At 31.4% G+C, this 16152-nt stretch overlaps 1 protein-coding gene across 2 annotated transcripts in view; it reads right to left on the reverse strand.

The window, feature by feature from the left end:
- LOC148310035 (diacylglycerol lipase-beta-like) overlaps window positions 1–16152 on the reverse strand; it is a 39389-nt gene that overhangs the window by 10328 nt on the left and 12909 nt on the right. For both annotated transcript variants that reach the window (XM_088259114.1, XM_088259115.1), the window contains exons 2-3: window positions 5119–5214; window positions 1299–1508 (exon numbers count right to left, since the gene is read on the reverse strand). In XM_088259114.1, coding sequence (XP_088115240.1) covers window positions 1299–1508; window positions 5119–5213 — 305 coding nt within the window. In that variant the 5' untranslated portion in view covers window position 5214. The remainder of the gene's footprint in view (window positions 1–1298; window positions 1509–5118; window positions 5215–16152) is intronic.

Genomic DNA, 16152 nt, shown 5'->3' on the forward strand with positions numbered 1-16152 from the left:
TTTTTCCGTACCAGGTACGGAAAAATCCGCAAAGGCCCATTTTTTGCCCGTATGTGGAACGGGCAAATGATTTTAAGTACCTACCATAAATAAAGCACAAAAAAGTGAATTACAACTTTCTAAGAATAAAAAAATTAACAAGTATTATTCGCAAGAGAATAAAAATATAATAGGTACATTGTTGATAGTAAATCATGGCGTGTTTACATTGGGTTACCCAATTTTCACATAATTTATCTTGAACTTGAGCTTTGATCTTTCCCTTTCCCCCTTTTCCTCCCTCCCGTCCCTCTTCCAGGTATTTATATTAAATTACAAATATGAAATTTTATAACTGGAATGGTACAAATACCAGTTTTTTTGTTAATTATTAATGTAAATGTGTTTATGTAACTGTTCTGTAAAATTTCCAAATAAAATTAATATTATATATAGTTACAGGCAACAACCTGTTGCCCTCTTCAGGGTTTAATTTATGACTAAACATATATATATATATATATATATATATATATATATATATATATATATATATATATATATATATATATATATATATATATATATATATATTTATATATATATATACATATATATATATATATATATATATATATATATATATATATATATATATATATATATATATATATATATATATATATATATATATATATATATATATATATATATATATATATATATATACATATATATATATATATATATATATATATATATATATATATATATATATATATATATATATATATATATATATATATATATATATATATGTTTAGTCATAAATTAAACGAAGGCAACAGGTTGTTGCCGAAACTAGTTGGTTAATAAAAATGTGAGTAGGTCAAAACACAAAGTCTATTTATTTCTCGAAATAATACATCAATATGATCCACAAAGTTGATGCTTTCAATATTCAAAACAAAATTAATATATACAACATTTTGAGTGTGTCCAAATACTTGTTCACGAAGTCTGGATTATCTCCAATTACAGGAGTTATTTTCATATAATTTTTTTGACATCTCATCAAAGATGAAGAAGAATATGGAAGTCTGGGCATTTACGGTGCTGACGACCGTCATAGGCTGGTTTAAGTGATCACTTTACACACGTGTAACATTCACCAATTCTACCCATTATTGACAACAACACTACTCAAATTCTTGGAAGTTTTATATTTATATGAACCAATTTAGAAACCTTGTTCTTGAATCATTAGAACTTCACTAGAGACATCTTATGAAAATGAATATTTTTGAAATATGACTTACTTGACGGTCAGCAGGGGCGCGACGTACTTGCGCGAGTCCGTGTCCGTCATGGTGCCGCGCGCCGAGTTGCACGCCAGAAGCGCGAGCAGCAGCAGCAGCAGCGCCTGCAGCGCTACAACGCTGGCCAGGTAGGCGCGCACGGCCAGCCCGCCCGCGCACGCGCCCGCCGCCGGGAAGCTGCTCGCGCACGCCAGTGACGTCAGCACCAGCCTGCGGACAGCGACACCTTATACTTATAGCAAAACCATCCTTTTAACCAACTAACCAACCGTCAGAGGTAGGCAGGGAGAAGCCACACCACTCTATCTTTGCAAACTTTCTTCGCCTCTTCCACACGCATGCATCTCCTCATACATCCTTCTTCTAACCCTTTCCACACCCAATGGTGCATAGGGCACTTCATCGTATTGATCGTTACTTACATGAAGGCAAGGTGATCGATCACTCCTGTGGTTCAGGGACCAGTCCAGGTTAATATTAAATAAATATTCTCTTCAAATCGTCATCCGCACGAATCACGAACACAAAGTTCGTGATTTTTTTATATATTTTTTGAAACAATTTTTTAGTTGATATAATATAAAAACAGACTCGGGATTTTTTGAATTTATATTGAAAAACAGTTAGGCAAAAATTTATTTGGCAGTACGTATTATAGAATACCTACCTACCCTACTCTACATTTAAATCATAAATTTATACAGTAGGGAACTGTTGTTCTTTTATGATTACCTAAAAATATAGATGGCACTGAAGCTTTAACGCCATGGTTGTGATTATGTTCGTCGTTTTTTACTTTTTTCTTGTCGGTAAAAATGTATATATATATTTAAATATCTGTATTTTCATATAACTTTTATTTTGTACTGATTTATTATTTGTGAATTTTATTTTTTGAAATAAGATATTTTGTAAATGACTTGTACGTTATCGCTATGTATGTTTATACCTAATAATGAAAAAAAATAGCAACGATTTTTTGTAAATATGTATATAAATATATCGTACCACATAACTTTTTTATCCACAAATAATAGGTACTGGTGGCACTGGCGACTGGCACATCAACGCATAGATAATAGCAAAACCCAGATACAATGTTTTTTTTAGTTACTGTCAGTATTTCAGAATCGGTGATTGTGTACCTAATACAAATTTAATTGCAATAGCAATTATTATTTTCATATTTTAAATTATTTCTATTGCAATCAACGTTTTATAATTTTCCTAATCTCGCTTTCATATCTATCAACATCTGTACAAAAATTTACATATGATGCCTATATGTGTAATATGAGTCTAATCTATTCCAAAAATCTCAGCCAATTTGCGTGATTAAATAACAGTAGCAAAAATATTATATATGTTGAAAACACTTTTCAGTCAATGACAAACATCTGTTTAAACTTTGAATTGACAATAATAAATTGTGTTACCTTCCTGCGTCCTTCACCTTATAATATTTTCAAACATTGGTATCATCTCATTTTACTTAATATTTAATATTTACACAATAATTAAAAATGATTATTATTTATGGTACAAAAACCAATCGGGAAATAGCGTTATCTCGCAAGTTTTCACGCCTTTCTTTTGTAAATAAAAAAAAGTTAAATAAAACCACACTGAAACCAAATATACGAGAACAATTTATCAATATCAAGTGTGGAAAACGAAAAAATCTTGAAAAAATATCTGTTTGGGTAATTTTTTAATGAAATAATTCGGCAGCTACATTGTAGTAGGTTTAATCAATTTTAACCTTGTATTTAACGATTATTAAATTTTATACCTTGCACGTGTTGCGATTATTACAACATTGTAATCAAGTTCAGTGACCCGGTGAGATAGATTTCACTATATTTCATCGCCTTCATTATTCGTCAATGAGTAGTAAAGAATATTAAGATTGCTTTTGTTTTTTTTTTAAATCAAATGGGGCGCTTAAACATAAACAATTAAAATAGACAAGCAGACTATAGAAATGGTAAAGAAGGATTCTAATGTATCTTGAAATAAAAGCAAGTCGTGCTGTACACTAAAAAGAGCGTTTTAACTGCGCCGAGTTGTAACCAAACATAACCGTTACTGCGTACCTTTCTTCATTTAAATTAAAATACATAACTACTTGTTAGTTACACCTCTTATAAAAAAATACATAATTTGGTGGAACGTTAAAATTGTAACATATTTAAAATTAGATTTTAATGATTTATAAAATTCATTCATAAATTAAAATTTTCGTCTATAAAAATATCGTTCAATTCTCAAATTAGATGCAGTATTTTCAGATAATTTTCTTTTTGGAATGCAAATAAATTCCACGTTTTTATTTTTTTATTTTATGGTGAAGAGTAAAGCTCCAGCCAACCATATATGTATAATATTTTCAACAAAAAATTGAAGTTGAACGGTATAAATTCAAGATTTTTCCCCATTTTTGTGTCTTCTAATTTCCTCTAAAATACTTATTCTAACAATAATTAGGCTATTTATTCTCCTGATAATGATAAGATGCATAATTGAGAGATTTACATCCTGTATCTCTGTGTTTGACTATATTTCCGTTGTCCATTGTGAAAAAATATCTTTAAATTCTTTATTTGTAATTAAGTTTACCCTGAGCTCACCACCTTTTTCAATTCATAAGAACGCTTACCACTCAGGTGTGGTACCTTAGTAAAACTATTTTCATCATGACTCATAACATATAATTTCTGATGTAGGTACGTCAAGATTTCTGTTTAATTCTTAGAAGTACTAATCATATACTAATTATCATTCGGATGAATAACGATGAATGATATTAACGTGAATAGGATGGAATTGTCTTCTTTTTGAGAAAATGAGGGACGAGTTAAAATATCACGGCTACTGTATTTCAAAACCAGTTTGTTTTTCAAAGGAATAACCGGCAAAGTCTGTATTTGTAATTTCAGAAACTTGTCTGAAAGTAAGGTTGTATCAATAGGGAAAGAAAATGTGACTAATTGAAAATAAACCTTTCTCTAATTTATTTTTAATTGGAGGGAATCAAAGCTCCTTCGCCAGTTTCACAGTCAAGCGTCTCCAACTACGCCACCGCGTCTGAATAGAAGTACTTAGAACAAAAATTTATATTTCCTGGCAGTTTTTTTCGTTTTTAATTACATTTAAGTCAAAAGGCTTAGTCACTCAATATGTTGTTTTGACATACGCTTAAATTTTAGATTTTTAATGAAAAAAAAACACAAAGGATGCTAGACATTAACATAATAGAGAAAAATAAGTTTCAACACAGAAAACAATGGTTTTAGAAAATGATATAAATTGAGACATTAAAATTAATAAAAGATTTTTTAATGAGGTTCCCGAATTTCAATAAAAATACATTTTTTGAATATGACATTTCTTCGATCGCTATTATGAGGTGGATCATAAAGACGATGTAGTAATTTATTTTATTAAATTTTGCTTTTATGATGTGACTTGCAATGACCGAAATAAAAATGAATATTTGTAAAAAATAAATATCGATAATTGGGTACTTTAAACGAAACACTCTACTGGAAGCTGTTTAAATGGACAGTACGGATATAGAAATTATTGCCGACGACCAACTGAAAGGGTTAAAAAAATTAAAAACGTTGGTTTTGCGCAATAAAAAATTGCTAAGAGAAATCGAAACAATTATGTTCTTAGATTCAACGAAGTTAGAAATACTAAATTTAAGACAAAATGTACAGATTCACTTGCCCAAATCCCTAGAAAACCTAGAGAAATTAAAGGAACTCCTTCATCCACATAATATTGAATTGAAATATTAATGATGTTTGCTTACCAAACTAGCCTGAATAGGAACTCGAACAGACTGGGGAACACCAGGTCATCTGATGCAGCCAGCCATTTCCTTCCTAACAGCCGGAGTGCGGGCATCCTGGAATAATTCCTGCTCATATAACTTGTTCATTTATGGAAGGAGTAAGATAAGGTAGGCACTGCTTTTGGGAATATAGGACTGCACGTCTCTGTATAATATTATTCAAATAATTAATCTCAATTAACAACACGGCTTTTGATTTTTTGTTGAAGTTATGTAAACACTCGACTCGAGAAAATAAAATTGAAACATCGTCATACGGACAATATTTTTTCGATTTTCCTTGTTTTGTTGAATAACAAACCCTGTTTTGTTGAATGGAAAAAAATGTTTATTCATAAAGAATATAAAAATAGTTTTATTGCCGCGATGAAGTCACACGACTCAAGCTACAAGTGAATCTAAAAAGATGCCTGCGCAAATATTGTTTGCAACATTTAATAAAACGCGGAAAATTTGGCATGATCAAGTGTTTCAAATACTTGAAAGTGGTCAGGCCAGGAGTCGGAATAATCGGCGTGTATGTATGAGGAGGTGCATGATGGTTAGTTTGTGAGTTAACATTTAATAAATTTAGATATATTATAGATGTCTCACAGATATGAAGCAACTTATGAGAAAAGAAGTCTTTCTCAGAAAATAAAACTTCGCTAAAATCTCGCTAGTTGTCGTATCTTCCTAAGTACTGTTGTGATCATTATCCATAGTGTGTATTTCTTTCTATACACACTATGGATAATGATCACAACTGTACTTAGGAAGCGGCAACTAGCGAGATTTTCGTGATGATCACTTAGTCAGCCGATTCAGTTTGTCAGCCCTGTAAATGCCAAAAATAACATATTCTCTTCCACGGTACATTGTTTATCTAATAATAATAAATCGTAAAACAATCATTTAGAATTTAAATCCAATATAAGTGTTTTTAAAAAGATTTAGATATAATAAATAATAATAATGAAACCCTTATCCGCACCCCAAATGGTGCATAGGGCACTGTATCTTATAAACGCAGCGTTATCATGATCGTTTTACACATGAAGGAAAGGTGATCAGCCCTCCGCTTCAGGTACCAGTCCATGGTAATATTGAATAAATATTACAGTGAAACAATCACTTATATTTACTTAGATATACTTAAAATTAATGTTATTGTAATTAATGCTTAAATATCGTATAAACATCAAAAGAAAAATACCAACACATTTATTTTTCCGTTCCTGTTATAATTTACATTTCTATATATGTTCATACATAAACATGTTATTTTCAGTAACATCGTATTTTTTTTCATTTGGCCAAAAGTGTCAACCAAAATTTTTTTCTAAAAAAAAATAATAATTTTTTAATGGCATGGCGTGCAACTTTCAACGATTAAAAATAATATTTTTTATCGTTGAAATATCGTTTATGTACCAATGTACCAAGTACCTCTTTTTCAGGAACCTTTTAACATGGTACTAGAACCACTCTACTCTCTCATTGTCGGCAGTAAAATTGCAGACGTAGAAATTTCTAAAAATAGATTATCTAAGTCGAACTCCCTGAGAGGGAATTGCACCTTGAAAATTTTTTAATAATATTGGATGAAAAATCTTCCGAAAGTGTCTTGAAAACCTAACGATTAAATATATTTTTTAAATAAGACGGAAGTTTGTTTTTACGCTTTATGATCACATGCGTTATTTCACACCATAATAAAATCATTTGCGTCTTGCCATAAGGTGCAGTATTTGTTAAGTTGCAACTCAATTTTCTCTTAATTCAGGTAACATTTTACGTAATTGATTTTTTCTTAAAACACCGTTTTTGCATTGAAATAAGTTTTCTTCGAAATAATTATATCGTTTTGAAAAGATAAGAGTCATGGAAGGAAAGGAGTTAAAAATATAAAGATAAAAATATTTTTATAAAAGTACATATTCTAGATATATCATATTTGTCCGCCTTCGTAGTGTAATGGTCAGCACGCTCGGCTACCGTTCTGGAGGTCCCGGGTTCGATTGCCAAGGGGGGTAAAATAAATATTAGTTATTTTTTCACTGTCATATTTATTCAATATTACCCTGGACTGGTACCTGAAGCGGAGGGCTGATCACCTTTCCTTCATGTGTAAACGATCAAGATAACACTGCGTTTATATGACGCAGTGCCCTATGCACCATTGGGGTGCGGATAAGGGTTTTATTTATTATACATATTCTAAAAAACAAAAAATATCCAAAATACATTTTTTTAAATCGGGCAGCCGGTGATTGAATTCTGTGTTTGCGTTGTATCCCCTTAAGTCAAACGTGGCAATGCGCTCCTACGTGGATTGAGCGTACATTCATTTTCATATATCCCGAAAAGTAGATTTGATAATGCGGTGATTTAACGCTCCCAAAAAACTTGAAAACGCACGATGGTACTAAGATGCAAAAGCCGCACTATAACACGTACAAAAACATTTTTATTTTTTTAAGCAAAGGCGTTTAAAAATAAAATTAGCGCCCAATCCAGTAATAATTACAATGAATTTGTATAAAACGTTAATTGACCGATTTGGTGACGATTTTTTCGTTTAAATCAATTAGTTATTATTATAAACAATTCGTTACATTCTGCAGCATTTAAAATGAAGGTTTAGATTTCAATAATGAAGACTTATTATTAAGATCAAGCACTTATTATGGATTTATGATTTTTCTCAATCTTATCGCGTGTCTTATCTTATCAAGAAAAATAAATTAATGATCAGACGACATTTTATAATAGCAATTATTTATCATTTGTATTCGCATATCAGCTGGCTTCCTAAATACAAAAATGAAAATTAATATTGACAACGAAATCCATGACATCGTCATTTGATCGCTTTTGTCGAAATTTTGTCGTCTAAAAACTAGGTTGAAACAATTCGGCAGTCCAAATTTAAAACACAGTATGGGACATTTTTTTGTAGTAGGTTTTTTTTTGCATTAATGGACTAAGTAGACTCTACTTAGTCCAAAAATGCAAAAAAAAACTACTACAAAAAAAATGTCCCTTACTGTGTTTTAAATTTGGACAGCCGAATTGGGTTCATTGAATATTACCTTCTACATTTAACTGTGCACAGGGCACTGCATCGTTTCTTGCAGTGTTTATCTTAAAAGTCGAATACACGAGGCAAACGTGTCCTACGCTTCAGATACCACTCCATATATTATTAAATAAATAACAGAGTGAAAAATCACTAATATTTATTTTTTCATCTCTGGAAATAGAACCCAGGACCAATTGGTACCAGACATGATGCTTAACACTAACACTACACAATGGAGGCGGACAAATATTTTATATTTTCATTTATTTATTACAGTATACTAATTAATATACACAGTATAAACATTAATAGAGTTATATACTGTGTATATTAATTAGTATACTGTAAATAATCCCGAGTACAAATTAAGGACAATTATGAATTTGCTTTCAAAATAAACAGATATTATATTTTTAAACCGCTTTTTCCCATAAAGTAAATTTTACTAAATACGTTAATAGATTAGACTTTATGCCCGAATATATTAATTTAATAAGAGATAAGATAAAAGAAGTATTTAATCAATTTCAATTAATGACATCATTGATTAATAAATTATAAAATGGAGATTGTAGGAAGTCTTGCAGACATTAGTTTATCATAATAAAAGATACACATTTACACGTTATATGTATGTATAAGCGAGTAAATACGTAGATAAAATTTGTGTATTTTGATCCCAAAAATGATTCGGATTCTGTGAATTTTGTGAATACGAATAACTTCTTATCCATATTTTTAAAGCATCGCGGTTTATATAATTTTTAATTAATACTAAAGAAAAATGTCCACTATATTTTACACATAAATATATTATTAGCATAGGTACACATGTTCAAATTCACTCAAAACATATATATCTGCCCAAATACTCTACTACTATTAAAATAAAATAATTTTAAAAAATCAGCTCACAATATTTATGGCTCCTTCGTGTAATGAGTTATTGTTTTACAACCATACCACAAAGTTAACAATGCTTTTAATTAACAAAATATCGTTATTGTTTTCGACAAATGGTCATAAGAAAGACTTTTCGCTGTACATATTTCATACTGTAGTAGACATTTTTTTGAAAATTGAAGAGTATTCCAAAAATCATGGTTATTTAGAACAAAAAGTCATTTAATTATCCCCAAACAATATATATAAGTAAATTTTCAATCGATTGATATACCACAGTTTTTACCACAATTTTCATTTGATTTAATTATGTCATAAATTAAGTTAAAAAATAACTTAACGAATATATAATAATCACGCAGATATAATGATAATAATAATAATAAAACCCTTATCCGCACCCCAATGATGCATAGGGCACTGTGTCATATAAACGCAGTGTTATCTTGATCGTTTACACATGAAGGAAAGGTGATCAGGCCTCCGCTTCAGGTACCAGTCCATGGGTAGTATTGAATAAATATTACAGTGAATAAATCACTTATATTTATTTTACCCCCCTTGGGAATCGAACCCGGGACCTCCAGAACGGTAGCCGAGCGTGCTGACCATTACACTACGGAGGCGGACATTTATTTATTATTATTATTATTATTATTGTTATTTATTTATAATTATACGTTTTATTTAATATTATAAATAAATACACTTTCACACGAATACTCTACAAATTACAAATAACACGATGGAATCAAATCTATTTTAATTAATTAATTAAAATACATAACAAATGTTTTTTTCATAAAAAATATACATGATATTGCAGTTAGATTTATTTTATTTAGCACAATATAAGACTGTCTATCCAATATCAACAATACCTCTGGTGTAAAAGAAACAAACAGCGTAGCTAAACTACTTGCTATGGAAACCACAAAAATTACACGCAATGAAAAATATTATTATAATTGCACATCCGTAATCTGATTTCAGTTAAACAGCGAGGCTAGTAATATATGTATAAAAATAATACATAATGAGACGGTATACATATTTCCCGACGGATATAAGTGGATCGGTTGTGACAAAAATAGACAAGTAACTGATGATTCATACATATTTGCTAATTTTTTATTATTTTTAAATATCTATATATTTCATGTTTCGCAATTTCTTGCTCAATTCGACAACATACATTGTCATCAGTTTCGTTTTCTGACGACACAATAAATTCATGTTTGTAATCATATTTGAATTATAATGCTGCTCCCAAAAAATGCAAAAACGAAAAAAAAACACAAACTTATGTTTATTATTTCAGGTGATTGAAAATTGCGAAATTCGCTGATACGGTTTATATTCAAATAATTTATATCGCGGGGCAAAATATAGAGTAAAAATAAATCAGGATCATTTATATAACGCCATTTTCGTAAAATAGTACCACATGAACGCTTCGGTGATATTACAATATTTCATACATTGTTTATTCTTGGACAAAACGACAATACAAGCTGAGTCGAAGGTTTACTTCCCTTTGCATAAAGCGTTAAGGTGGGGACTTAACGGTGTCATTTCGTCGTAAAGTAACACGTTAGGGCGCTTGTCCACTATCCGGAATTTTACCTTCCGGCAGTCCAGTTTTGACAAATGAAAGCGACTACGTGATCGAATTTACGCGCAACGTGTTCACGCATCGATCAAGAGCTCCGATCCGAAGAAAGATGGACAAAAGCACAAGCCAATCCAAGCCAATCATCGTTTTAAAACGCTAACTGACGTTCCGGACGATAAAATTCCGTGTAATTCCGTGTAGAGGATACACGCCTTTAGGATGGAGACTGACCAGAGCATTTCGTCGTAACGTAACGCCGTAACATCGCTCGCGGCGAGCATCAGCGAACATCCGAAACTATAGATGGAGCGCTCGGCTCGCTGTACTGACCATACGAATGCTCGCATCGTAACGTGTTACGTTACGACGAAATACTCCGGTCAGTCTCCACCCTTACGATGCCAGCATATAAAAAAATTCAATCTGCGCCACCGACCAATCGCACCTGTTCCGTTCCTGAGCAGAATCTTCTTATTTTTCTTCTTCTTATCGTGTCACTCTGCAGAGGAGGTTTGGTGACCTTATTGCAATTATATTATCCTCAGCCGCTCTGAATAACGATTTGGTAACATCACTGCACAGTTTATTGAAACTGTTTAGTAAATATTTAGGATGCACTTTTATATGTGCATATGCTGCACATCAGCCATATTATTACAGCCCACTAACCCACATACTTAGTATTGCGGGCCGCTTTCTTGAATGCAAGTTGCGATTTCGATTACGAATTGTATCTAAAATTTCTTATGAATTCTTCGTGTGCATTAAAACGCTGTTTTTTTAAGGAATTTGACTCATGCAGTATGCAGTCGTCACACGTAACTTCATATTAAATTAGAGAAACTTGTAGAAAAGGTAGATTTTAAATAAAACTTGTCACTCATAACTATGAAACCCCAAATTTAAACGATAAATTAAACGAGAATTAACCTTTAAAAAACTTGATCCCAGATCGAGACCAAGATCGGCATTGCACCAAATCCAGTGGTAAATCAACCCTGAGTCGTTTAAGGGGATTTTCGCAAAGACAGAACTCATTCGCCGGCCAACCGCTGGCGAATGAGTTCTGTCTTTGCGAATATCTTTGCGAATGTCTTTGATTATGTACATTGGAAATTTTATTTTTATTTTTTAGAATATATATTTTATAAAAAAATATTTTTCTAATTTGAAAAAAATAAATTTTTATTTATTTTTTCTAATTCCTAGCCTTTCAATAACTCTTTTCTTTTCAAAATCATTCAATTATTTCGAGGAAAAACTTATTTTTTCAAAACAAAAACGGTGTTTTAAGAAAATATAAATAATTACCTACGTAACTTTACCTGTGTTTAGAGAAAATTAAGTTGTGACTTATCGAATACTGGGCCTTAAGATGTGTCAGAGCCAGACCTCTAATTTAAAATAATATAAAATGATTAACAATTATTAATTAAGTGCTTTGAAGCGTTTTGCGTCTCCACTATATACAGAAATTAACGCTTTAACCGTATAGTGAAACATTAAGTGTACTTCTGAAGCCGATTGTCTTTATGTATCTGTATTTTCAGGCAACTACAGTGCGAGTCAACGCATTATCTATTCACCGTAATTCCTGAAAAGCCCTGGAATGTACCGATTTATCACTCACGCCGTTTTGGGTTTCAAAGGTCGATATGCACATAACTATTATTTGGCCGGCCTCACGCGTGAAATATTCGACTTAGTGACTGTAGATAAACCATTGTATAGTGTCAGGTGTAGAGTGTAGTTAATCGCGGTTATTCCCAAGCAATGTCATAAGATAATTTCCTGTCCTAATTATGCATGTACGAGTTATGTACATGCACACTATACACCTACAAGTTCGTATCAAGTGTGTAGATTAGGTTAGGTGTGTAACTTGACCTAACCCAACGTTTAAAAAGAAACTGAGAAAAGATTTTCTTTTGTATTGAAAAAGCCTCTGATCATTCGATCATTTTAATAATTAATACATATTGTAAATTCCTAGGGTGAAGACCTATCCGATATCGGATCCGTGTTAGTTGATAAGGAACTCTCACGGGAGGTGTTATTATACATGATAAAAATAGTGAAAGACATTTGTACTATAAATCAACCTAGGACACAAAATACCAGATGCATTCTGATCGGAACTGAACGGAAGGCCTGTTGACGATAGTCATTTTACTTAGAATTTTACGTGGTTTCCTCCCATCAATGAGCAAATGCTGAGAAGTTCCTGATTGCCCCATACTTGACTATCCCTCTTGTTCCAACAAAGATTAAAATATAACATAATTTTAGCTAGAATAAACAAAAATCCATTTGATCTATAAACCTTGTACATAATAAGCAAGGTATACATATAATAAATGCAACTCACATCTCAAAAGAAAAAAAAACTTTGTAATTTCCAACGAAATGGCGTCTTATTGTTTTCACAATTCGTGATTTGATAATGACATGGATAGTTGACCTCAATCAAAATTATTTCTTTGTAGTTTAGGCAAGTTTACATTTCGCAAATGCGCAAGGTCTGGGCGAGTTATAAATTTATTCTCAAACCAACGTATTGATTGTATGAACGTGCTTAAATAATTACGTTAGTTTTCCGTTTCTCTGGCGAAATTCAAAACGGGTTATTAAAATTTTTGTTGTATTAAACAAAACACGGGGACACGAAAAAAATATATGAACACAGTCCCTTTACAGATTCGAGTACTTTTGGCATTTTTTAAAGAGATTAAAACGATATTTGCTCATATAATAACGATCAAGAGTCGTAAAAACGCAAATATTGAACAATATTTTAACTGATATCTCAGCAAAGAAGAAGTCTATTAAAATGTGAATATGTAGGTCTTGCGATCTGTTATTATTTGGTTAAAGTGATCACCATATACATTATGTAAAATTCTTATTTTTACCTGCAATTGACTACTATATTATAAGATGAAACAAATTCATCACTTATAAAAAAAGGACATACTTAAAATAATTAATTTCACAGAAACCAATTCTCTTAAGACAAACTGAAGATTCTTAAACGAATGAAAGAAATCATGGAGAAAGCGCAGAAAGAAAATATTTCATTTATTTCTATCTAATGTCGTTGGAAATTTCGCTACACACGTTGCTTTTGTATTTATTTAACGTTGTTATTTATCAGAAATATTATAATCAATAATTGGACGAGAATTAAGAGTGAGATGTCAAGGATACGTCATATTTGTTTGGCACATTTCGTTACACGAGAGAGAAGAAAGATAAAACGTAGGGAGAATGAAAAAGAGAGCTGTAAATTCTCCAACGCCACGGGACTAGAGCAAAAGAGAGCACAATGCTAAGTGATAGAGTAAGATAGTTGCAGATGTACTCGTCAGATGCTATTTATATCGTAGTCGTACAGGAGAAAATGACCAACTAACAAAACATAAAATGTTCAGGAGGGCCATTTAAGTCACTTTTTCTTGGCAAGAAAATAAACATCGACGCAGTTAGTCATTTTTACTAAGTCAATACATTATACTTCCAGGTTTAAAATCCTTTGGGACTTTTTTTCAGGGCAATATTAAGCTAGTAAGATATCAAATAGTCAATGATCACGTTTTTACAAAAAATGCACCTGGTCACGTTCTCCTGTACCACTACGATAAATGAATAGCTGGGGTACCACGAATTGTGTTATTAATATTTTTACTTTTATTTAAAAATAATAATAAATTGTGTTTTTATTATTTACAAAAATAGTTCAATTTTATACTATTTCTGTGAGCTTAAGCGGCTCATTATTTAAAATAGGTATCAAATTGTTGTAGTATTTTATCGCTGTGTTTTTAAGAAGTTTCACTTCTATCCCATGTACGGTGCTGCAAGCGCATTTTATGGACATTCCGTTACAAGGTTTATTTAACTGTTAACAGGAACAATGAAAACCGCCATAATATGCTCAGTAACTAATAGCAACGTATGTATTTGCGATACCATGTCATTCATTGCCAAGGTAATCGTTTAAATTGAAAAGGGGTCATGTATTACTAAGGAACTGTTTATATATAGTGTAAACACTATTCACAGTTCTACTTGGTGGGATCTCCACTAAACGTCTCGTTAAGATCATTTATTTAATCAGGGCATGAGACTGTTGTAGAATTAATTGAGAAGAGGCCAAGGTCCCAAGACACGATGACATTTATCATTGTGTAAAAATATAAAATACAAACTGTGAATGTATTTTTTTCTTTCATTCAAACCCTTATCCGCACCCCAATGGTGCAAAGGGCACTGCATCATATAAACACAGTGTTATCTTGATCGTTAACACATGAAGGAAAGGTGATCAGCCCTCAAAATATAAAATACAAACTGTGAATGTATTTTTTTCTTTCATTCAAACCCTTATTCGCACCCCAATGGTGCATAGGGCACTGCATCATATAAACACAGTGTTATCTTGATCGTTAACACATGAAGGAAAGGTGATCAGCCCTCCGCTTCAGGAACCAGTCCAGGGTAATATTGAATAAATATTAGGGAGAATTATTCACTTATATTTATTTGACCCCCCTGGGGATAGAACCCGGGACCTCCAGAACGGTAGCCGAACGTGCTGACCATTACACTACGGAGGCGGACAGGCTGCTTCGCATTTTTTTTCTTATAAATGTAATATGATTTTAGGAATCAATATGAATAAAAACGTCAACCCAAAAATAGAAGGATTTTGTGTAAAAAATATTACTGAACAAACTTGCAGAAAACTTAATAAAACTATTATAATATATAAATTATAATAACACTCTCCTTATCATTCATCGTTCATTTAGTGTATTTTCACTTTTGTTTTAAAGTGGTATTCATGATATTCATGATTAAAAAACCACACTAATTCAATATTACATGAAAACAACTTACTAATTTTTTCGTAACTTATATTAAATTTATGATTAATTAAAAAGATTTTCCATAGGACTTTCCATATTTATGGTTGTCATAAAAAAACTATTAGCAGATACCTTAATGAAAACCTTACCTCTGTAAGATTCTTCCCGAATTATTTGACATATCGCTCACTCCTTTCAATAACGTCATATATCAAACATCGACAATTTTTTTCAGTTCTGCATGTTTTCGGAATGCCTAGAAAATGTACTATATTCCAGTAAAAGCGGCATATTTTTAACTTAATATTTACCCGTTACAGGGCTGAAAGTGTTGTTTTTGCATTTTGAATAAGAGGTATTGTTTAATTATTTTTTAAATGTACTAAATATTTTTCAAATGGAGAGAAAACAGTCAGGTTTTAATTCTGTTGCACAGTAAAAAAAATCAATTTAAATTTTGCAATACATAACATAAAATGAAATACAATAAGTGGCTTGATATTTATTTTAATACATTTCATTATATTTTTAAACATTTTAAA

The sequence above is a fragment of the Brachycentrus maculatus genome, unplaced genomic scaffold, assembly GCF_059751285.1.
Source record: "Brachycentrus maculatus isolate JH-2025_06_01 unplaced genomic scaffold, ASM5975128v1 h1tg000110l, whole genome shotgun sequence".
Lineage (NCBI taxonomy): Eukaryota > Metazoa > Arthropoda > Insecta > Trichoptera > Brachycentridae > Brachycentrus > Brachycentrus maculatus.